The sequence below is a fragment of the Acromyrmex echinatior genome, chromosome 16 (genome assembly GCF_024713525.1).
Source record: "Acromyrmex echinatior isolate Ae372 chromosome 16, ASM2471352v2, whole genome shotgun sequence".
Lineage (NCBI taxonomy): Eukaryota > Metazoa > Arthropoda > Insecta > Hymenoptera > Formicidae > Acromyrmex > Acromyrmex echinatior.
In genome coordinates, this window is record NC_141867.1 from 5,841,424 (window position 1) to 5,866,396 (window position 24,973).

Here is a 24,973-nt window from a genome sequence, read left to right on the forward strand (position 1 = left end):
TTACCGGCATAGTTTGGCTACCGTGTAGAGAGTTTATTGCTGCCAGTGCTTCTTGGTGCGACGAAAGTTTCACGAAGGCACAGCCTGAAACAAAAAGAGAAGTGATTTTTATTAAATAAGCGTGAAAAATGTCATGATAGATTTTACAATTTGTGTATTGCCAATATCTTAAATATTGAAAATATTGTTCTTTCTCTATCATAATAGGAAAGGATCTAATATCTCTCACAATATACGGGAGGAATATTATATTACAAAATAGTCTTTATTATTGTCTTTATTTAAGATTTTTATTTGAATATCCGCAAGATAAATTTTACACATTCAGTAAATATTTACTGTATATACACTGTATATACACTGAGAAAAGTGTGTACTAAATTTTAATAAATATTTATTTGAATAGTGCCAACTAAACATTTACTTACAGTAAATAAATATTTATTCAATAAAAAGATGATTGTTAAATCAAATTGATGGTTCTTGTATCAAATAAATATATTTTTATATTTAGTAAATATTTAGTCGATACTATTCAAACAATTGATTTATTAAAATGGAGTATATTTTTTTCAGAGTATTATTGTACAAATACGCTTATCTAAAACCATACGATTTTTCGCCAAGATAGAAGCGAAATAAAAGATTCAATAGAATTCGTAACGTTCGCTATTCATTTGCCGGAAGGAGCGTCGTGAGCAGCGGCAGCCGGCTCTTCCTTTTTCTTTGTCACAAAAATTCCACGGCGTACTCAAAACCCGGAAGGAGGCGAAAATAGTTTTATCCGTTTTATCTTCACGAGTGATCCGCGGCGAAAGGGGGTTCCGTTTCCGCCATTGTCGAGGAGCGAGGCTGTCCGCGACGAGATGATGGAACGATTAATCGCTCTCCTACCACCTGCCACGTGCGCTCATCGCCGGTAGTTAGATGGAGACGCGGTGAAGACAAAGAGCTCGGGGGCTCTTTGAAAAATTGACGCGCCAGCGGAGCGCAACTTGCACTTTAATAAAAGATGTTTACCGCGCGCGGACAACGCGCTTCGTAATCCGGGACGACGGTGATCGCGGTTTCGTGCAATAACTATTTGTATCGTCGCTAGGAAAACGATGCAGCGCTGCAATTGTTGCCATCCTTTGCGTGGGCGTCGTATAAACGAGATAATAATCCACTGGATCGTTCGATCTGTCGAAACGGACTTGTTCGAAAAATAAACCTCTCGATGTTACCACCGGGGCAAGAAACTTGGAGGAGTTTCCTGTGCATTGAGGTCGCGTCATATGGCGATACCCAAACGATATTTTATGCCGATAGCAGGCGATATCGTATCGGTTTATTTTCTTCTCTTCTTTTTCGGGGAACGTTGAGTTTTATAGCTAGTAAATTTGATTCGATCGATGCCTCGAGTTTTTCATCTCATGAAAAAACTAATCGACGAAAGTAATAATTGAATTTAACGTAACAACGTTAAAATTAGAGCCGAAACCGAAATACATTGCGAGTTTGACTGTACGCGAGAATTGCGTAACGTGGTAACGCTTTTTAAAAAAATGAGATTAATCTTTTCGAGGATCGAATATCGTCCAATATACTCGCCAATTTCTGTCGAACGGATGCCTCTTGAAAAATAAACGAAACTCGATTGCGATATGCTTCTAGAGGATAGGATGGATCAGGGATTGAAGGGAATTAGGGCGAAAAGAGGACGCCCATCCCCGTACTTGCTGAAGTACGACAAGATAACGTACCGACCCGTCCCTTTCCTAAGTTCTGGACCTTCCTCTGATCTCGGCAGCCCTCGTCTTCGACATTCAGTTTCGAACTCCCATCTCTTGCTTCCTTGAATGATATGATACAAGAAAGTCGGAATAGACGGACAGCTTTAGATCTTCGATCGATATATCACGAATATTTTTCAAAACTTTATGATGAATTATATGAGAATGTTATATGAATATCACGAATGTTACGTTACGCTTGGTGTAAAACAAATTACGTAGAACTTATATTATTCGTTTTATGCAAATCAATTTTCGTGAAAGAATACTGTACATTCCGCACGAGGTGTGTTAGATGAAGCGGAGTAAAGAAAAGATAATCACGTACAACTGTTCTAAAACGCTAAGTAATTGGAGCACGAAAAAAAATGACAAAGCGGTTCTTCCCGCTTTGTTCCCGGCAGCTCATTAAGTGGCGTTGCTTGACGGCATTATACTCCTTGCCTCTCTGGCCCTTCCTGTCTGGAACACCTGGCGTCCATTGTAGCGATGATAATGTCGCCATGTCAACCTCATGCCGCTACATTAATCAGGCCTTTGAATCTCGAAAACCTCGAATATTTAACCAGGATCGAGATTCTACTGTTAATGTATGCATGCGAATATATATTCACAATTCGCATAATATGTAGATTAATACGTAATAAATTAATTCGATCAGTATAAATTCGGTCATTCTATTTTCTTTTATTATATTAATTTACAGAATTCGAACAGACAATTATTCGCGATTATCGTGCGCCTCGCGAGGGAATTCGAGATGGAAAAATGGTCGAAATTTTTGAAGGACCGATATCGGGTAAATGTACAGACGAGTCCCTTGTCGAATCCTATAGATTCTGAAGTCGTATACGGCGAACGTAAGAATTTGCCGGAGCTTCCAAAGCGTTCCTCCCTCATCTTTTCCTTCTTTACGGATCTCTCGAAAACGATGCGCACTTGAGATTTTTGTTCGGCGTTTTTCGCATCGACGGGATGCAAGCTCGCGCGAAAATAAAAGACTCGAATTTCATGAAATTTCGCATATATCCATATGTGAAATCGCGTATGTATAATGTTTTTTCTACTATTTTTGCATACATAAAAAATATATCATATATTTCATGATAAAATAATAAATATTATAATTTATAAAAAATGTTTAAGATTTTATCTAAGAAATATGTAGATTTTTATAAATAAGATGGTATACTTATATGTATGTATATGTGTGTGTTGTTTTGTTTTTAACAAAAAAAAATATATAAAATAAATAAGACAAGATAATATTATAATATGATATAAAATATAATATAATAACATAAAATATATAAGATAAATCAACCGGAAAATGTCTTGTTATTACAATAATAAAACGAAGGCAAATTTTTCAAAATATTCCCTTACTTCAAAACACAACTAAAAATACTAAGTTTTATAGAAAAGGGAAAAAATTGTTTTTAACTTAATAAAAAATTATTGGCTAATCAAATGATATCAACAAAGAGATGTAGTTTTAGAAACATCAAATATCATATTTTTGTTCAAATATATATTTTTGTCATTTTCGTTTCACAACCCTTAAAAAACTATCCTTTTTAAACTGTGTAACAACTTTAATATTCTACAAAAAATAATAACAAATCCGAAATAATTCATCAAAAGTAATATAACTCGAAATATTACAAACAATTTAATATTTACCTTGCTCAAAGCTAAAATGACTAAATTTAAAATAAAACAAACTTTTTTCTTTAAACTTTGATCATTAAAATTATTTTAATTCTAAATGTTCCCTGTAAAAAAAAACTCTCTTTTTTTTATTTACAAAAACAACACATTTAAAAATGTACGATTTTTTGTAGAAAGTATTATAATCTCTGTGAAAAATCTTAAAAACAACACTATATAACAGACAAACTGTGAAGTTAAGTTAGTTACATTTGATGATTGATAGAGTAATCTTCATCTAACTCATTTATAGTAATAGCTCGAAAATTACATTTTTTCAATTGTATTACTTTTAAAGTAAGCTAACGATAGTTATTCTAGAGAAATTGTTTATTTGGATTATAAAGAGATGTGTAGGAAATATTTAGAATCTTATATTTCTTATATTTGCTATTCTAACGATTTTTTCCGTCTACTCGAATCAAGACTATATTTAATGCTCTTTTGCTTTCATAATATAAATAACATCCAGCAACAGACAGTGAATGTAATCAAGCGGTGATCGAATCGATGGCTCTTCATAGTGGCGAGCTGAGTTTTGTGGACTTCTCCCGCATCCATTTCGTCCTGAATCTTTCTTCCTCCAATTCTCCAACCATCTCTCGTGCACCACCCATCATCACGGAGACTTGGAGTCGATCGATAGTGCCCACGAGACTTTCCACTCATATATTTGATTGCTCGGCAAACATGCCTAAGTTTATCCCGCAGCCATCGTCATCACCGAGTGACTACTACGACGCGAGCAATGTCACATCACGACTACTCGCGAGCTCTCATATACGTATCCATCGAGCTGCTCAGATATCGTCGCGAATTAGTTCACTCAGGGCGTTACGCTTAAAGTAATTCGATCCTATTAAGACTGCGATGTAATTGAACGCTGCGAAGTTACCAAAGTATTCTGTCTTCTATGATGGAACGGTATAAGAGCAATCGACACGCGAGCTAGAAACCCCTTTGCTGACAAAACATTCTACTTTCTTGATGGTTTTCAAAGTATAAACGTTCGTTCTAAATTCAAGCAGCTCGAGAAGAATAAAATATTTATTACGCACGTCGACAATGTCGAGCGAGCAGCAAAGAGACAACTTCTATTCACTTCCCTCTTTGTAATCGCTTATTCAATTATTCTTTAACACTGTAACTGTGTCGCGCCATTAGCTTCGCTTTTACTACTATAAACGGTTCGTGGCCTTATAGCACGGGTGTGTTAACTCGTTTGACGAGCTGCCGCTCGATAGCGAGTCAAGGCGAGGTATATAGCGCGTTTAGCGATCGATCTTCTTATACTCGTTTCCGTGAGTAAAACTTGGCGGAAGTTGTACGCTTCATTAATCAACAGTTGATAATTAAATCAAGCCGCGAACTAAGTTCGAAAAAATGCCGCGCTCTCTCGTTTGAGTTCGCCTCGGTGTTAGAGGGCCTCATTAGAGAGTAATTATTTCGCTACGTTACGCGAAGGCGTTATACCCCCGATCGATAGATCTTTTATCCAGACGCGTAGTTGACGTTCCGAAAGAAGCGTCAGTTCGAAAATAGAATCGTCGTGATCGATGGGCGACGAACATCTGTTACCATTGCTGATGAAAAAGGGTGATTTGAATATAGACCCGTCGATATACGCGCTTCGTATGTCAACCTTTGCGACGTGGTTACAAAAGTCGCTAGGGAACATCTGTTTTTTTTTGTTTTGTAACTACTAAGAATGAACGCACAGGGAATTGTCGCGCTTTTTGTTACAAAGTGTATTACACAACATGGTGACAGTTAAGTACTTTATAAATGTTTTAGATATTTTGAAATAAATATACAAACCGACGTGAAAGCTAATATGATCATTTGTCAATTAACATTGATGTGATATTCCGTATAACACCGGAAGTTATACGATTAATACGCAGAAACAAATCAAGCGCAAATACAGAATCGTTAATAATTAGTACAATAATTATTTATAATAATCATGTCAAGTATGCATCGATACACAATCGAGTTTGCATATGATAATATCTGTCAGTAATGTAAATTTTCAATTTACTCCCAAGTCGGTCTTTCCTAAAATTTCAGAATACAATGCTTTCGAAAATGATGTGCTCTCTCATGTTATGATTAAAAAGCAGAACACTTTTATCGCGCGAAAAATACAGAGGAAGAAATATCCGGCTAAACCGGATAGATTCGTGTCAAAGGAATATACGTATAATCCTGCTGACACGCAGCGAATGGGTGGAGTTCCGACTATTCCGCTAATGGCGCGGAGTACTGAAAGAAGGGACTTGCTAAAAGTAAAAAAATTTATTAACGACTTCGCGAAATGTCTATTAAGGTGCGACCACCCGGAATAGGTCAGGTAGGATTTTATATCGAGCTCGTAACGTGAAGCTCTCACGTACGTTATTTCGTGGCATTCGATTCGTTCTGCACTTCGCACGATACTTGATGAAATTTACATCTTTTTAGACGAGAGCCAACTAACCATCTGCTCGAATTTTAAATATGCTTTCATATCGATATAAAAATCATAGTAATTGTAAATATTAAATTTAATTATAAAAGTCATATATATAATAATTATGTATTAAATTAAATTAAATGTATAAGCATTATCAGTAGTATTTTATTCATTTGAATTTAGAATTGGAAACAAATTATATTTGTTTTATTACTTCCGTTCGTAGTTCTGGAATAAATTGTTACATTATCGTGATTACGTAGGAATGAAAGTTTTCATGTAGAGGAGTGTGTTTCGTAGAGCGAACAGTCTGGCAACTGTAATGGCGCTGTATTGATTAATATGAATCATACGAATTGCCATTGACAGCAGAAATGGACGAGTTCATTTCATTAACGAAGCCACTAAATTCCGTGGGAATGGAGCACGAATTCTACGAGAATAATTGCTACAGCTGCAGGTTTTACAAAGTGTTTGGCCGGCAGTGTCTATTGGATCCTAGGTATGAGAAGTGAACGAAGTACGGGAGTCGGAACGAAAAAGGGGCGAGCATTAAAAACGCTGACAAAGTTACTAAACTCTCGTGTCGACCCTTTTTATATTCGCGAGATGGGATGCCGAGGTTGCGAGGACGAAACGAACCAGAAGAACAAGAGGACCGTCATAAGCACAGGGAAAGCAGCAAACTTTCAGACAAGCACAAAAATTCGACAGATATAAAATATAAATATTTTTTTGGAAAGTTCAAGTGGCAAAAAATTATAAGATGTGATTGAAGAGAATTTTAAATGAATCTCTCCTCGCGCCATGAAATTGGAATTTAATCAATGGAATTTGCGAAATAGTTTTCATAAGATATTTTTTAAATCATTGTTCATAGTTCGAAAAATACGAATATTTATTAATCAATTATAAAAAATTTTAGTTGATATATATATCTCTCAAAGAGAACAAAATTTTATTCCAAATATCAACTACACTGAATAAAAATATGATTTCTATCGTATTTTTAAATTGCGAAAAAATAACTAATATAATATTATAATTTCACGAAATTTCATTAGACTCCATCACGGTAGGTGACATTTTTTTCGGCGCCATTTCTCAATTTTTCAATGGTGTTCGCACGACACCTTCTCATCCGAGGTTCTGTAAATACTACTACAACTCCGTATCACGATGTAGGATATATTCGGGACGAACGTATCCGAGGAGAAAAAAATAAGACCAGGTATGTGTGTGGAGGAGCGGGGGTAGGGGGTAGTGAAACGTGGGGAGAAATGTGTATTACGAGCTGGGACAGCAAGTGTAATGTGAGGACACGTAATGCCATTATAATGCGGACACGGCCGCATTCCCGGAGGGATGCACGGAGAGCGTGCAGAGAAAGAAGGCGGAAGACAAAGAGACACGGGCACGTACACGAACCGTTACCGGGCGTGACACACCCGGAAAGCGCCAGTGCCACGGTGTTATTACGGGGGAGATAAATTTTCGACCGGAAGGTCTCTCGTCCTACATTCGAGAAATGTCGCGACTCAGTCAGCCGAGCAGCGCATAAAATTAGCCGTCTCTCTTTTAACAGGAATCCGGAAAAATATGAGCATTCCTAACTACTAAATTTAAAGCACGCAGGATTCGGGTTATTTCCTTAATTATTTTCACGGCTTCTTTCATTCGTCGAAGATCGTAATGAAATATATCCTAGAAAATTTGTCTTAATATTTGTTAATTTATAAAAGCTTAATTTTAATAAATTTATATTATTTTTATCTTTATGTTGTTAACCTATTTTAGATCTGAAATTTGCATTACATTTCCTTCAGGAGATAATTTTATTTATAATCTTATGCTGTATATCTTGATATTTGTATGCATTTTAATATTGTATATTTTATGCATACGTGTATATTCTAATTTTTTAAGCCATGCATTTTAATTTTTGTTTTTGCTACTTAAGTGACATGTAAAATCGTGACTAGAATTCTATCTTCTGAACTCTGACATAAATTATACAATAGATCGTCTAAAGTATGGTTGACTCCTAAAGCTTAACGATATGTTTTCAAAGTTTTAAGAGACATAATATGAGACATACATGCTTGTATCACTACGTATTTAGAATTTAAAAAGTGTGTCTCGTTTCACGGTCGGCATACTACTCGATAGTATAATATATATCTTGCGACAAATAATTCTTATCTATTGTCTCGTCGTAATAATCTCAACAATATCGCTCGTCTCGCTCGTATTATTTACATTTAAGTAGTTTGTTATTTTTCGAACGATGCGCTGCACCAAATCAACAAAAGATTTCTCATCCTGATTCCTTTCAACTCACTATCTCATTGTCAGTTACATCGAATCGAATAACAGGCGATTGTCTCAACGCGTTTATTAATCTGTACTTGAAAAATTGTTACGAGAAGCATCGCAAAAGAAATAATGCGGATTATTTTGCATCTTAAAGTACATGTTAAATTAATCGTATATAAAGTTCGCAGCATTTGTTGCTTATTCGGAATTGATTTCTTTATTTTACTTTTGTCGTTATAAAAATATTATCTCAAAAGCAATGCTTAATTTTAGAAATAATAGATATAGTCTACTTAAGAAGATACTAAGTTGTCTATTTCGAATAAACGCGATTATTTTTTAATTTTATCTTTATAGATTTAAAAATCAAATAAGCAAGTATAATAACGCTCGACAATTTGCAAAGCAATATAAAAATTTTTGATAACAATTAATAAACAAGTAAAAAGAGAGAATAATAATAAATGTTAGAATAATAATAAATTAAATTAAAAATCCTTTTTCATAAAAATATTTAGATAATAATGTAGTTAGATTAAAGTCTTTTATATGAAAGATAAAAAAATTAAAAAATTACAGTTTTGGCCGTGTCGATGTTTCGTAAATCATAAGTACGCTGTATTGTAAAGTCGCAAAAACAGAATAGTGTTCTGTTATCACGTCGATATCTTCTGAACGTTACAAATGTCTTGAAGTATTCGATTGATTAATCGAAAAAGGAATTTTACTAATTGATCAGAGAACGCTTCAAAGCATTTCTAGTATCAAGCAACTAATGCTCGAGCCTTCCTTTCGTTTGTCACTAATCTATTTTTCTTGGTAGTCGTGCTAAGACGAACGTGCTGTTCCTCTTTTTCTCATTGTCCTAAATTCTCGGAATCAGGTTCTTATCGTGGAGACAGTGATGAATTTATAACCCGCGATATCGTGTTTTTTTCTAATTAATTCTCGGAATGGATGGCGTTTGATTTTTCAGCGTACGTCGTTCGCACAAAAAGAAACGATTCATTTCTTTGTTTCATTCTTACAAGGATTACATTCTTAAAAGCAGGAGCCTCGAATCTCGCTTGCGTTTTGTCTACGTCGCCACTAATTCCTTTTTTGAAAAATATCAGCGAGCCTTCCGAGACTCCCCAAATCTTTTGGTCAATCTTTTCTCTCGTCATGGAGACAGAAATGTAAGAACGAATAATTTAAGACTTTATTTTAATCTAATAATATCTCATAATAATAATAATAATTCTCGTATACTTTACAATTAATTCCTCGAAGTGTGGCATATCATATTTGATTTCGGAGAATCAATGAACCGTTCATTCGAAAGGGAAAGTTTTTTTCGGTTCTTGGAAAGCGAGGCTCATAAAAATCAGGAAGGAGCAAAAAAACTTATAGGAAGAAGCCTTTCCTTATAAGAAGGAAAAGGACAGTAACACACAACGTAAACAAAACGCGAGGCTCGAGCCTGGGCCCCTTTCTCGATTTCTTGGAAAGCGAGGCTCGAGCCTCGTACTTTGTTTACATTGCGTCTATCTCTTTTTGATGTTAGAGGATTTTAGACCAATGAGCAACGCGACAGACCTATTGGTAAGCAGTTCTGCAGTTCAGTCGACAGTGGATCGCGGTTGATTGCGGTCGATCGCGGTATCGTAGTGATTATTCGAGGATGCTATACGACGGACGCTTATAGCTAAGACATGTAGAAAGTATATTAACTTTTGTTAATAGTTTATGTGTGTTTTGTGTGTCAATATTGTTAATCTATATGCTATTAGCATGCAACAAATAATTGTCGTTTGGCGTCACAAAGTGCGGACGCTTCGCGATGTCGCGTTTTTTTATTCTGTCGCGTCGGAAGTGAATATCGTGTATTAATCAGTGTCGAGTATTCCGAGTCGAACAACAATTGCCTTGATGCACCGTTTTAAAGTAATTCTAGACAAAACGTGGCCAATATACGTTACGTTAGCAAATATTACACACGTAACATGCACAATTATCTAAGTGAATACAGGCTAATATTTAACGAATGTGCGTGAAGTTGGCATACATGGCCATATCGTCTGAAGTCGCCTTCATGTGGATTATTCGTGAAGTGCGTCGCATTTGACGTATCGCGTATCACTTCGTAGTATCCGTCATTTGTCTGAAAGTGCTCAACGCGTGCTGTATTCCATCAATATAAAAAGTGCTTCGTATTTTGTCTATGTCACTATTCATGTTTTCTCGAAAAGTGTTTTCTCATATCGACGTAGCCGGGATTCAACGAGTCGTTGGCCGTTGATAATTTTACGCTTTACAATCTCGCGTCGGAAATATCGCGTGCCGACCAATGTCGGGAGTTCCGAATCAAACAACGGATGATTGCCTCGGCGCATTCGTTTTCTGGAATATTCGTCAAGTGAGTGAAGTTCGTCGCATTTGGCATCTCGCGTCTTTTTAGTGCGTCGGAAGTAGATATCGCGTGCTAATCAATGTCGGGAGTTCCGAATCAAACAACGGATGCTTGCCTCGGCGCATTCGTTTTCTGGAATATTCAAGTGAGTGAAGTTCGTCGCATTTGGCATCTCGCGTCTTTTTAGTGCGTCGGAAGTAAGATATCGCGTGCTAACCAATGTCGGGAGTTCCGAATCAAACAACGGATGATTGCCTCGGCGCATTCGTTTTCTGTGGAATATTCATCGAGTGAGTGAAGTACGTCGCATTTGGCATCTCGCGTCTTTTTAGTGCGTCGGAAGTAGATATCGCGTGCCAACCAATGTCGGGAGTTCCGAATCAAACAACGGATGTTTGCCTCGGCGCATTCGTTTTCTGTGGAATATTCATCAAATGAGTGAAGTGCGTTGCATTTGGCATCTCGCATCTTTTTAGTGCGTCGGAAGTAGATATCGCGTGCCAACCAATGTCGGGAGTTCCGAATCAAACAACGGATGTTTGCCTCGGCGCATTCGTTTTCTGTGGAATATTCATCAAATGAGTGAAGTGCGTTGCATTTGGCATCTCGCATCTTTTTAGTGCGTCGGAAGTAGATATCGCGTGCCAACCAATGTCGGGAGTTCCGAATCAAACAACGGATGTTTGCCTCGGCGCATTCGTTTTCTAGAATATTCGTCAAGCGAGTGAAGTGCGTCGCATTCGGCATATCGCGTGTCACTTCGTAGCATCCGTCATTTGCCCGAAAATGTGTTGTATTTCGATATAAAAAAGCCTCGTTTTGTCGCAACTATTCATTTTTTTACTCGAAAAGAGATAATAGTACTGTAGTTGTAACGTCACAAGCAAGTCGTTTTCGTCGGATAATTTAAATAAGAAGCTTCTTCGCGTCTTGTAATCCGCCAAAAAATGAATATTACGTGCGTAATATCGGAAATTTTGAATCGAACAACGGATAATTGTTTCGGTACATCCGGTATACACTGAGAAAAAATTGTTCATTTGATTAAATTAATTTAGTTTGTCTTTGTTCTTCTCCGATGAAAAATGTTTTATATATTTGTAAGTATTATATTGACTTAAACATGCATTGAAATAAATTTGAATTAATTAGAATTCTAGTTGGAAATGGACGAAACAGAGTTTGCAGATAAAATTTAAATAATCAAAAGTCTAGATAAACCGGATAAACTCTTAATATAATGGAACTATTTTCTTCTCAAATATAATTTTGTTGCTTAAGAAAAGTAATTACTCAATTTACTTGTTTTCCTTTAAGTATCTTTAACAAAAAATGTTTTCTTCATGATATTCAAAAAATATATTTATTACAAATTTTAGAAAAACTATATATATATGATATATTTAAAACAAGAATTTATTTCTTTTTAAAAAATATATAAATAGTTTATTAAAGAAACAACATTATACAATAAAGGAATTGAATTTGTTTTAATTTAATAATCTTGATAGAAATATTAAACTTACTAAGAACATTCAGAATATATTTTAAATAAATTTGATGCTTACGATAGATTTGCGGAAATATGAACTTTTTAAATATTTGAAACAAATAATTATTATTTGCGTACAGTATATATTTTTGCGTGTGTATTCATATTAATTCTCACTGTATAAACGGAAGTCATTTGTGTCTAAGCGACTTTTTAAATTATGAATATGTTGAAAATCGTTGAGTATGGGCTCGTCATTTTGTTTCTAAAAAACTTGGAGTAGGAGGGGGGGAGGTGCTCGTGAAAGCCCGGCGGGCCGGCAGTGGGCGTCAATGGCTGCGTTCAGCAGAGAAAGCAGCTTTGCAACTGTTGCAAAATTCTCAGATATGATTGATTTATACATTTAGATCCAGTAAGGAACTAAGTGGCAAGACCAATCATATTAAAGAATTTTACAATAATTGCAAAGCTGCTTTTTCTGCTGAACGTAACCATTTTCTCGCCGAGAACGGAATTCGAGATCGGGCGTTGACATACAGAAATGATCTTAAAGTAATCGGTGGATAGCGAGCCTTCCGTCGGATTATCGCGATCATGTATCTTTCTGTCTATCGGAAGCCAATAAGTATTTAAGTAGTACGAATGAATGTCGGGAGTGTCGAGAAATTGCGCAACAGGCAGTTCACGCGATCGTCTTGTAAAGTGTAATGGTGTCGTGTCGTCGCGATAATCCACATTTCCTAAATCATCCGGTTGGTTATAATCGACCATGTATGTCACTCGAGTGATAGTGATAGTGTGATTACAAAATGTGCAAAAGGATATACTAAGCTGAAAGGATATACTAAGAAAGGATATAGCAGAAAGGAGAGATTCTTAACCTAGGAGTATAAAGAGAGGAACGAGAAAATGGCGACACCATTAATCGTGAGTTACTTGTTGCATTCCGCTTATCAATTATCGCTCGACTTTCATCATGACGTAAATATTATAAATATAAGTGGTAACATAGAATATTTTTTAAATATATCGTTTTTACGAACGATGGTGATTTTGGAATGTTCTACGTTTGTGATATTATCGCGCTTTGTACGAAGAAAAAAAATTATCGATATCGTTCTTAAGCTTAAATTTCAAAAAATCGATCAAATGATTTGAGTGACATTAGATATATTAATATACGCACATAAATCGTACATAATTTGACCTAAGATCTTTTAACTGATCAAAGAATTTGTTGATCGCATATATTTGTTGTCAATGTTTTAGGTAACATATATTATCGAAATAAATCAAAGCCCGAATTTGTTGTTAACCCTAATATGTTAAAATAAATAATTATTAAAATAAATAATTTATTTCGTCCGCTCGCATTGCAGCCTAAATTTTAACTTTTTTTATATATATTGCCGTATATATTTATCATGTTTCAGACAACGTACTTTTGAAATGTAAAAAAAATGTAAGTTATTCGGAAGTCATTATAATGATAGGTACTAATGTATGTTCCTTCGTGACACTTTGACATTATTATTTTATGTCGATTTTAATTATTTTAATGGATAATAAAAATTTATTAATTTGATTAGACGTAGATATGTAGATATATTGAACATATAATATATCTAGATCAAGCAAATGTGCTTTTAATACGATAGCTTAACAGGTCGTGGGCACTGTAGAACTATGTCGTAAAGTAACGTGGGAGATTTAATAATCCATTATTAACTTCATCGCTGTCGTGCTGCGTCGTGATCATCGTAGCATCAAGTACGGCCGAGCTTGTAACGTATAATCAGTTACAAGTATATTTTGTAAAAGCAGGTCTCTTCGCGAATAACGTATACTCGCGTACCTACTGACGCCGTTAGCTTTTATATCACAATGTCGATAATGTCGCTGTCATAGTTATTTCCATGCTGTCACAGCAAACGCGACGGTTTGTTATCTACGAAGTGGAAATTCGAGGACAAGACAATAGTCGCACGATTCTATCTTCTTATATACATATACATATTTTTTTACCTTTTTTTATTCGATCTCATTCACTGCGCGATTTGTGACTTCGTTTGCACGTAGCGTTCTGCTGTACTTTTTTTTCCACAATGCAATGCGGCAATCCCGTTATAGCTGTATCGACCGAATATTTTATTGTCTTTCAATTTGCAATCATTCTTACGTTAACACCGACCCAGATTTATTTCAGATAAATCAAAAATAAACACAAAATACAGCGACACGTGTACAAGATTTTTTTATACAGCTTTTAATAGAAGATGATTGCAATTAAATAATACTTCTAATTAAGTATGAGAAATTTCTATTTTCAGTCGAAGCAGACCTTAAATAATACGTACTCATCATGTCATATCTGGACATATTTCAGAATGAGAGTTTTTTTATATTGTATATGTGACGTCAGCTATAAATTTGAAAATATATTAATTCTTGCACACATAAATATGTACTGTGTGCAAATATTAATTAAAGTACTTGAAAGATTAATTATACATATCTCTCGTCAAGAAGAAATTGGTTACAAATTGGTTACATATGTGATATCAAGCATAAATTTTAAAATATGTACATTATTATTATTATTACGTATTTAGCTTTATCCTTCCTCGTTAAAGCCCAATTTTTCATCTTCTAGTTAACTTATATAGTTAGACTTAATACGAAAGAGAGAGTAGATGATGAATATGAATATTGTTTTTCTAGCTATGATTGTGAATACTTTTACAAGAAAATTACTATTACGAAACCGTCAGTGATTAATCACAGAAAATCATAATTTTTATAAGATTAAATGTAAATCACAGAATGTGAAAAATGAGTTTATAAAACCAATTTATGAATTGTTTATAATATTTATAATATCACTCAGTAATGCATATATTTTAAAATTTATGGCTGACAACGAAAGAAATGTTCGAAAAAAATTCGCATTATTATCGATATGTCTCCCTCTCATCATAAATATATTATTATTAATTACAATCATTTTCTATTAAAAGCTGTATAACATAGTAAGAAAGCAATTGATCAAATGCATCCCTTGGGATAATGCTCTGTCGTATAACACGATTATAGATACCCGGACATAATCCCAACGATCTCATATGTGCCTCACATTTTTATACGAACCGTAAACAGCGATCGTAGTCGTGGGAGGCTTTTTTCCAAGATTTTCACTGGAGGATCGAGCCTCCTGTGAAGAAGAGGGAGGGTTGGAAATTCATAACGCGGCACACGCGCGCGGCACTAGAAATTTAATAATCCATCTCGTATCCTTCGCGTCGCGGGATGTGACCGTCAGTGGATGGCGGATACGGCAACGACCACGTCGTAATCGTAACGAGGAATTTTACGGAGGCGTTCTCGCGTGCGCTCTCTTCTCTCTCTCTCTCTCACATGCCCACTGCCGGTCGGTTTATACCGTTGTCTCCTTCCTTTTATACAACCCCTCTCTTTGCGCGCGCCCGAAGTATCGACGCACCCTACCGTATCCCCCTATTGTTGTGGCCGATGTGCGCCCGATCTCTCTGCCAACCCTCGCTTGTAATGCACTATGAAACTCGTAACGACGAGTCAGCCTATGTTTCTCACGTAATGGAAATACCGCTGCTTATCCGCGCGTTAAACGATTCAGCCACGGCTGGGTACATTACGTGCATCATTACGCTCATAGGCGGGTGACGAGACGTGCGGGGAAAACACGTCCTACCTTTTATTTTCCCATTCCTTTTTTTTTCCTTTTTTTCGTTTGTCCGCCTCCCGACGTGTATTATCGACAGGTGAAGAGCGATAGATGAAGGACCTCGTAGGTCCGACGGAAACGGCCGTTGTAGTGGCCCCGTTGCACCCGGGATTATCGTCTTGCTCGACATCCAGGATTAACGATCACGTCAGATGACGCGTGGAAAATAGTACATTGCCGAATGCAGCGTGTGGTCGGTGCGCCGAATAAATGAACGGAATTCATCCGCCTTTCGCACGAGAACTAGTACTCATTTTATAATAGAAAACTATACTACGTTGTGTGAAAACAATTTCTGGTTGAAAATGGACGAATCAGAATTTTCTGGTTAAATTTATTAGAATTCTAGTTGAGATAACCGAAGTTCTGATTGATACAATACATTTCTGGTAAAAGTCTACTAAAATTCTTATTTTTGCCAGAATAATTATATCAATCTGAATTCTAGTTAACTCAACTAAGATTTAATCAGAAAATTCTGATTCGTCCATTTTCCACCAGAATTGGTGGAAATATTTAATTCAACCATTTTTCTCGGTGTAGGCGCGTGATTACATATATATATATATATATATAATCTGAAAATCCTGGCAACCAAAATTTTATCTTTTCGAATATCATGAGAATTTAATAATTTAATTTATTACAGGACAGAAATCACTTTATCTGTGTAATAAATGTTACATTATAAAAATCATCCTTAACACGTTAAAGTTAATAACAAATTCGAGCTTTGAATTATTTGAATAGTATATGTCGTCTAGAATATTTTGATAATAGATACATGCGAGCAATAAATTTTTTGCACGTCGATTAAAAGATTTTACATGAAAAGAACGATTTTATTGAAGTACCTAAAGATTTAAGTAGCTATAGATCTGCAAATAATTTTGTTGTTATGTAAGAAATTAAAATATAGTGAGCAAAATATTTATATTCTAACAACCTATTTGAACGTCTTACATAATTATTTAATTGTCCAATAAAATTATTTTCAAATCTGTATCCAGTTAAATTTTTAGATACTTTAATAAAATTATTTTTTACATGATAAATCTAATTTCATTTCTTGTTCTTTTTGGATATTTGAACTTAACAAGAGAGATTAAATAAGATTCTATATGTTCTAATTATTTCGCATGCCAATTATATTGCATGCCAAAACATTAACTAATACTTTTATTAAAACTTAAATCGCCTTTATAAAATCGCATAAAGTTCATCATTATTATTATTTTATAATGTTCTTTAATTATCGTCTCCGAATGTTCTACATAATACTGTTTATCTTAAATGTCTGTTTGCTTTTTATAATTTCTGCGTTTTACTATCTCAATTATATCTTGTATTTATATACATACTTTCAACATTATTATTTATTTTATTTACTAAAACTATCTTCATACGTTCTATAAATTTCTGTGTATTTTAATTATCTCTTTATAATAATTATCTGAAATTTAAAACTTGCAATTCGTTTCGTTTTCTGGGGGACTTAGAGTAGCAGCGGTTCTGGTGGTGTCTCACCATTTGTATATATTTTTATAATTTCTTAATGCACAATAAATAATAACAGTAATAAATCCTTCCTCTGTTAAATAAACACCGTTAATTTTCCGCATTATCTGCCAACGTTAATATCACAAATAAAAAAAAAAGTAAAATCTAGTGACTCTACAAAACCATTACAATCTGCCCCTAACAGTTATCATCGCGTTATATTTGAAAAAAAAAAGTTATGATAGCCATTTTTAAACGTTACAATTTTTCATTCTTCTCCACGAATATACGGTCGAATCACTCCGTCAACGGTTTCGTCAATCACCAATCAGCGATTACCCATACAAATCTCGCGTATCGCTCGCAGTTACCTGTATGCTCGCGTACAAGCAGGAGGCCGTATTGAAACAAACGGTGGCGCGCGTAGGGAAAAGCCGAGCCGTTCGGATGATCAAACAGACGGAATTACTACGTACAAATCGTAGGACGTGGATGATTGGATTACTGCGCGCGGAAGAGGCGACGCGAGGGTGGCAGCAACGGGCGGCGCGGCAGGAGAGATGGGAGGATAGCTGAACGGAGAGTAAGGGGTTGATACGGTATAACGTAGGTAACGTCGGTTGCTGTCGATAGTCGCCAAAGTCGTATACGCACGTATACGCACGTAAGCGTATGTGCGCGTTTCGTAAATGCGCGTTAATCTGCCTACAGAGTACATTTGCGGCAGCGGTGGTGGGTACCACCCATCGAACGACGAACCATCGAATTTTCGTTTCCTCCGCCAAGACTCCTGTGTATATGTAACATGTATGTGTATTTGCTATTCCACGAGAAAGCACACGTACATGGTATATTTGGCTGTGATATATATTGTACATGTACATGCGCGCGAGTATCGACCGGCGGCGTGACGCGACGATAGAGCCTTGAAGCGATTTGAACTTTTAGCCGAACTTTACATTGTGTTTACGATGGCCGTCGACGAGACCTCGTCGAGCCCGAAGAGAGAACCGGTCATGCGAATTTATTGTTGTAGATGAATTCCGGAGTACGTTCGCGTAAAGAAAAGTGCGCGCTCCAAAAATTGCAGTTCGTCCACGCCGAAATTGTTGAAATTAGCATTCGCGTGCAATTCATCCCTCCTGTCACGAAGGGACGAGGGGGTTGAAAGAGATACGTATCTCGCTACATGTGCGATCGGCGCGCACGTGTGACGCGTGCATGGGTGCGCTTGCATGCATTTCATATACGATAAAGCCCAATCCCGTAATCCCCCGAGGCCCGCAATAATTATAAAACTACATGCGACAGTCGGCCGGCCGACCCTCGGATCGAGGCGACTCTGAAATCGCTGCCCTGAAGGTTTGTGATTCACCCTCGCGCTTTTAGAGAGCCACGTTCGCATGCTTGTACTCAAATTTTCGTCTCCCTCAAGTCTTTCTTTCGTCTCCCTTTATTTTTCCTGCAAAGGATAATTAAAAAATAACTGCAATGTTAACTTTAAATCTTTGTTTATCGCGTACTCAAAAATAATATATCATGCTGTGCTATATTGCTATGAGGAAGAGTGATTATTCAAAATTTACTTTCTTTCGTTCTTTCAAGTAACGGTTATCTTAAACAAAGAAAATATTTTCTTGATAATAATTTTAAAATATACTTTTGACAAACTCATTAATATATACGTACTCGAATCAAGAATTAATTTTCTTTTGAAGAATGTTATAAAAGTGATCGAAATAATTTTGATTGAAATATTAAACTTACTGGGATTTAGAATACATTTTGAATAAATTTAGTAGTTGCGATGAACTTATGATAGATTTGCGGATTTATGTATTTTTAAAATAGATGCTTGAAGCAAGTAATTATTAATTGCGTATTTTTTCTGTGTGTATGTAATCCAAGTTTGATCGACTAAGATCCCTTTTTCGCCATCATGCGGTAAAAATACAACCGCTTTTATATAATCGAAGGAACCTGGCAAACGAAAGAACGATTAATTTCCCATCTCGTAGGATTTGATGTTTCTCCTCTATTTGCATGCGAAAATAAATTCTGCGTGCTTCCGGCTACTCGATTTGCGTTCTCCGATTCGAGTCAACAGGGATCTTTAATCGCGCATCGCGAATACGCACCGCACGACGGCGTTGCGGACCGACGTCGATGGAATACCAATGTTTGCTCGAAAAAGCGAAGAATAAACCGTAGAGCGAATTTATCAGTGTGCTTCGAAAATAGAAGCCAGGCTCCGATAAAATAACCGCTACGCAAATACTGCGGATGCGTACATGTACCTGTATGCGCCGCGATGTCGCCGATTCGAAAATGAAATTGATACGCGACAAGACGCGCGCCACTCGCTTGGCTGTATTCAGCAGCAAAAGTGCTTTTGCAATTGCAATGTGTTGTAAGACTCTTCAATTAATGATTGGTGTATGATACAGTGATTTAGTGAGAAACTGAGTGAGGAACTCAGTTTCGGAAAGTGCAAAATCACATTGAGAAAAATGGGCTGGATTAAATAGTAATTCTGATGAAAAATGAACGAATCGGAATTTTCTGGTTAAATCTATTAGAATTCTAGTTGAAATAACTAAAATTCTAATTGATATATATAATTATTCTGGTAAAAATAAGAATAATTCTAGTAAATTTTATCAGAAATATTGTATCAACCAGAATTCTGGTTAATCCAATTAGAATTCTAATGAAAACCAGAAAATTTTGATTCGTCCATTTTTAACTAGAAATAATATTTTTCAGTGCAATCACATTAAAGAAATTTTACAACAGTTGCAAAGTTGCTTTCTCTGCTGAACGCAGCCATTGATAGCAGAGTATTTTTCTTCTTCAACTTTATCTTCGAGCTGGAGGGGATATTAAAGCTCGAGACTAGCCTCGTAAAGCTGGGAACACTCCTATGAGCTTTTTTCGTTTTTAACGCCGAGTAATCGGCGGAACGAAACGCGGCGTGCCGTGAAAATCGCTTCCCATGATTGCGTCGTGATTCTATTAGACACGCGTTCTCCGGCTCGCGTCCGGAAATTGTGTTTTTAATTCTCCCCGATAAATCGGTCGTGGCTAAACAAGTATTAACATTCCCGCGTGGCCAGTGGTGAAACCGCGACGATCGGCCGTGGTTTTGCGGTGACTGCGGTCGGCAGCGCAGTGCAAAAAGAAAAAAAAAAGAAAGAGCGGAAAAGACCGCGAAAATAAAAAAAAAAGAGAGAGAGGTACAGCGACGATTGGTGGATGAACTGGTCAAAGTCGAAACCTCTAATGCGATTAACGGTCGTTAAATCGGAACGTTCTTTTCGGGATACTCGTGTTGTCTATTCGTAGAAAAATGAGTTTTTTCCGGCCTCACTTTTCTCCACTTTCTATCTCCTGTCACCCTCTTGTCACTACATATCCGAACGATGTAACAAAGGCATGCAGGAGGGAGAAATCGTATTCACCGCCTATTCTGCGAGAGGGTAAGTCGAAACGTAGCACGTCGACAAATTTGATTTGTCTGTCGGAGGGTGGGACGATATTATTTTGGGCTAAAAGCGCGAACGAAATGCCTCGAGGGTTACTATGAAAGATCAATATTCGAAATCCGGGTAATCATACTATCATAGTAATCACAAACCAAAATCGGAGTTCAGCTGAAATACGTATGAAAATGGAACCTTTTTCTTTGCGACATGAGTTATCACATTGAGAAAAATGTTTGAGAATATGATTTAAAATTCTGGTTATCTCAACTAGAATTTTAGTAGATTTAATTAGAAAATGTTCTGGTTAAAAAAAAGTTACTAGAAAATTTTCTGGTTGAATCTGCTACTAAAAATTCTGATTGATTTAATCAGAATCTTCTGATTTGTTCACTTTCAACCATTTTTCTTATTGTCAATGCAGTGACAAGATTATAGCGCGATATGCTTCGCGATTGCCAGTGAAACTTCAATATTTGTCGACTATGATTACATCCTGTATCAGCAAATTCTATTTTGACTTCAAGTTTCTCGTATCCAAGTTTGAGCTCAAATATTGAATACAGTATATATTTAATAAATACGCATTAATATAACTTGTAGAGGGTGTGAATGATTTACACGATAGTGTAAATAGTTCGAGCGAAGATACGATCTATAATATACAGATACGTTCGTCATTAGTTCAAGGAGACTTCATATCGCTTTTATATATTGAATAAGTGAATGTCCGCCATTAATAACGTTACCCGACTGTATAAAATTAAGTCTATAAAAAATGATTATTAAGAATATTGATGTATCTTGGTGAAAATGTATGCTAAAATTTTTATTCAAGAGTGAAAATTTCAACGATCCAGATAATTATATTGGCATAATAATTTCCCAATTTCGCGTTTCATAAATTAACGAATTCAATAGAATCGAACGAGAAGAAAATAAATAAATGGAAATCGATGAATAAATTATTAGATAGCCGGTAGTAGTATATGTAAAATTCATAGAGTTACAATTCCTCTCTAGATATTAGAAAGAAATAATAGGTATTACAGCTTTCAATATTATTTCAGTAATTATCTCGCATAAGATTATCGTGTTATTTAACAAGTTCGCTTTTATACGATCTATTCTCATTAGGAAGAAAGATCCTATTTTTTTTTATGCATCGCGTATAAGCTTTTCTCGTATGACACGTAACCGAAATGTGTGTCGATCGACGTCACGCAACAACGGTATACCTCGTTTCTATCGGTCTCGGATGACGGTGTATGCGCCGAAAGATTTATCGTTTATTGAAATTGTCGCGGCATGGAGTGCGGCGCGATCACGGTTATTTCGCATTATAGAACGACAGGAGATCCCGTGGTATCGCCGCGAGGGGGTAACCGCCACCGGAGACAGTCCACTACGTGACACGTTCACGAATCGCGACATTAATATTAAACGCTTCTTTATTTTCTTTTACGCCCCACTCTCCTCTTCCCGAGCCCTCCTCTTCCCTGCGACCGCGACGTTGCTCGCGAATTTTAACGAGACCCTCCTGGGCGCGACCCCCGTGAAAATTCTCGTCGCCCTTCCGCGTCTCCTTCTATTCCCGGGATCTCGCATGCTCTTACGGGTTCACGCTCGGGTTTCCGTGCACGATTTACGTCGCGGTGCCGCCGCTTGCAGCACGATGGAGAATTTTATGACGACTTCGTGCAGTCTCTATATTTGAGTCTCTCCAATACGCGCTACCCTTCGAATTGATCACGTTTTTGGATGGTGTATATATATATATATATCGTCGGGGAATATTGAGAGAGGCGGACACAATCCGGCTCTCTCCGACCTTCGGGGTGACCGCCCGTTAAAGTTTGATGCCGGGTCAGTGATTTCAAGGCGCGCAACATGGAACGCATCTCGCCGATGGGATCCAACCTCGTTCTTTCTCGGTGAAAAGTCCTTTCGTCGCTCAAGTTTTTTCGGTAATATCGAGTCTGCGATAATGAAAGTTAGAGACCTCCGACTGATTACAGTTTCTACTCAATTAAGCAACGATATTTCTGTTAAGAATTTACCGTAAAGAATTTTTCTTTGCAGTGAACCGGAGAGTCACGATCATTTAATCCGATTTCTAAAAATGCTACAGAGCGTTGTCTATTTACTGAGGATTACTATAATTAATTTTATACCCAGTTATAATTTAATCGTTATATCATCAATATGAAATTTGCATATAAAATATGAAATTTATGTATTTATATCGTAAATGCGCGCAAATCAGTGTAGCTCAAAACGCGTGTAATTTGTTCACTGAAAATAGAGGGTCATTATTTTTTTTTTTTTTTTTTCGGGTCAGTAACAAGTTTCTCGTCGACGAGACTTTTAGGCATGAGGGGCCGAAAAGGAAAATCAATGTGGTGAATGAGCTTCAAACATAACTGCTTGCCATTATCCGCGTTGGGGTGTGACTAGCATTAACGTAGATTCCATGCCACGTAAGCGTACACCGGGGTGACTCGGAAATATCAGTTGTAAAAACAATGGCTCTGTTCTATGGCTGCGTTCCGATATTCACTTGCGAGTACTGAAAATCTATAGTTTATTTTATGTATGCTATAACTTTCAGCGATGACAATGAATATTGGAATCATTTTGTATTATCATTTCCTTGCTGCGGGTGATTCGAAATAAAGAACAACGCGAAAAAAAAATAATGTGAAAGTCGTAAATCTCGTCTTGAAATTTTTTTTAATCAAATAGTTATAATCAAATTTTATATAAAATGTGTGTGGGTGCTCAATTTTTCAATTTACATTATCATTTTCTGTATTGTTAAAATTTCATAGTTAAAGTTTCACGTTGAAACGTGCAATTTTCATCGATTATTGATGCTGTAGTTATTAGCTAAATTCACAAACAATAAAATAATTCAGTAACACGCTGAACTGCGTAGTCGACGTAACCAGGCTTACAAAGTAATTCGTATCGATCGCTCGAAATGCATCGCCACATAGAGATTTGCTATGGCTGTGCTCGCTATTAACCCGACGGCCTTTTGTGTTTCAACCTGTCTCGGGCAACGTTTTCGGGCGTTAGCATAAATAATAACGTGATGAAGAGGGAAAGAGAGGCTGTCGCACCTACCGCTTTTAGATGTGCGAAAGTACAGGCGGAATTCGTTGCATCGGTGGCCACAGAAATTGTTTCGCGGTATACTACCGACGCATATGTTTTCGCGAACACGAACATATTGCATTAGCAGCTGTCGGCGACGTGAAGAAAATGAGCGGTTGTGAAAGAAACGAGTCTGTAAGATTGGCGGTGGTATAGGTTAGCTGGCGAGATTTCAGTGAAATTATTCAACTTTTTACTTCCGCGTGTCTTCTACAATTTCACAGTTAAGCCACGATACGGTGATAAATAAAAGAGATATTTTATGTCTTTATGAATAAAATTGGGAATTTATATTTGATATATAATAATATATGTAAATACAGTCCTAGTTTTTTTGTTGATTGTTAAATAATATTTATTTAAACTTTAAAAAGATAGGTGAAATGATTAGGATACTCGAAACAAATTTTATTTTTAATTATATTTTTAAATATTTTGTATAGAGTTTTTATGCCCTTATATGAGATAGAGCAATGTAAAAATGATGAACTTTGACTTCTGGGTAATACTTTATATTTTATTTTTCTTTTCTAGAAACAAAGTTTTTAAGGCTACTATATATATATGTGAGGGATGCTGTGGTTTCTATTTACTTAAACATTAATAGTATAATTCATTTTTATAATTATATACGGATATATCAAATTGTCTTGTAGTATTCATAAGAAAGATGACAGCATTATTTTAGCTTTTAGTTTTTGAAGTATAACGTTAAAAAATTCAATGAATCCCTCGATATTTTTTTCATTTTTAACATTTTACTAAAATTGTTGACATGAAATATTTACTATCATAAAAATATTTATTTTATGATCGCATTTCATTTTTTATGTACTGATTCTGTATCGTTATTTTTACTTGAAAAACCTAGACAGTTATTTAATAAAAAAATGTAATTTAATAAAAAATGTCTTTAAAACTTTTTAAGAGTG

At 36.0% G+C, this 24,973-nt stretch overlaps 1 protein-coding gene and 1 long non-coding RNA gene across 18 annotated transcripts in view; both read right to left on the reverse strand.

Annotated features, from left to right (window-relative positions):
* bru3 (CUGBP Elav-like family member bruno 3) overlaps nucleotides 1–24,973 on the reverse strand; it is a 467,269-nt gene that overhangs the window by 28,755 nt on the left and 413,541 nt on the right. For all 17 annotated transcript variants that reach the window (XM_087414567.1, XM_087414561.1, XM_087414566.1 and 14 more), the window contains one exon: nucleotides 5–84. In XM_087414567.1, the coding sequence (XP_087270693.1) occupies nucleotides 5–84 (80 nt within the window). The remainder of the gene's footprint in view (nucleotides 1–4; nucleotides 85–24,973) is intronic.
* On the reverse strand, nucleotides 85–24,060 carry LOC147907091 (uncharacterized). The gene is made up of 2 exons (XR_015547748.1): nucleotides 15,288–24,060; nucleotides 85–14,270 (listed from the first exon to the last, which is right to left on the reverse strand). It is a non-coding gene; the product is annotated as an uncharacterized LOC147907091 (long non-coding RNA).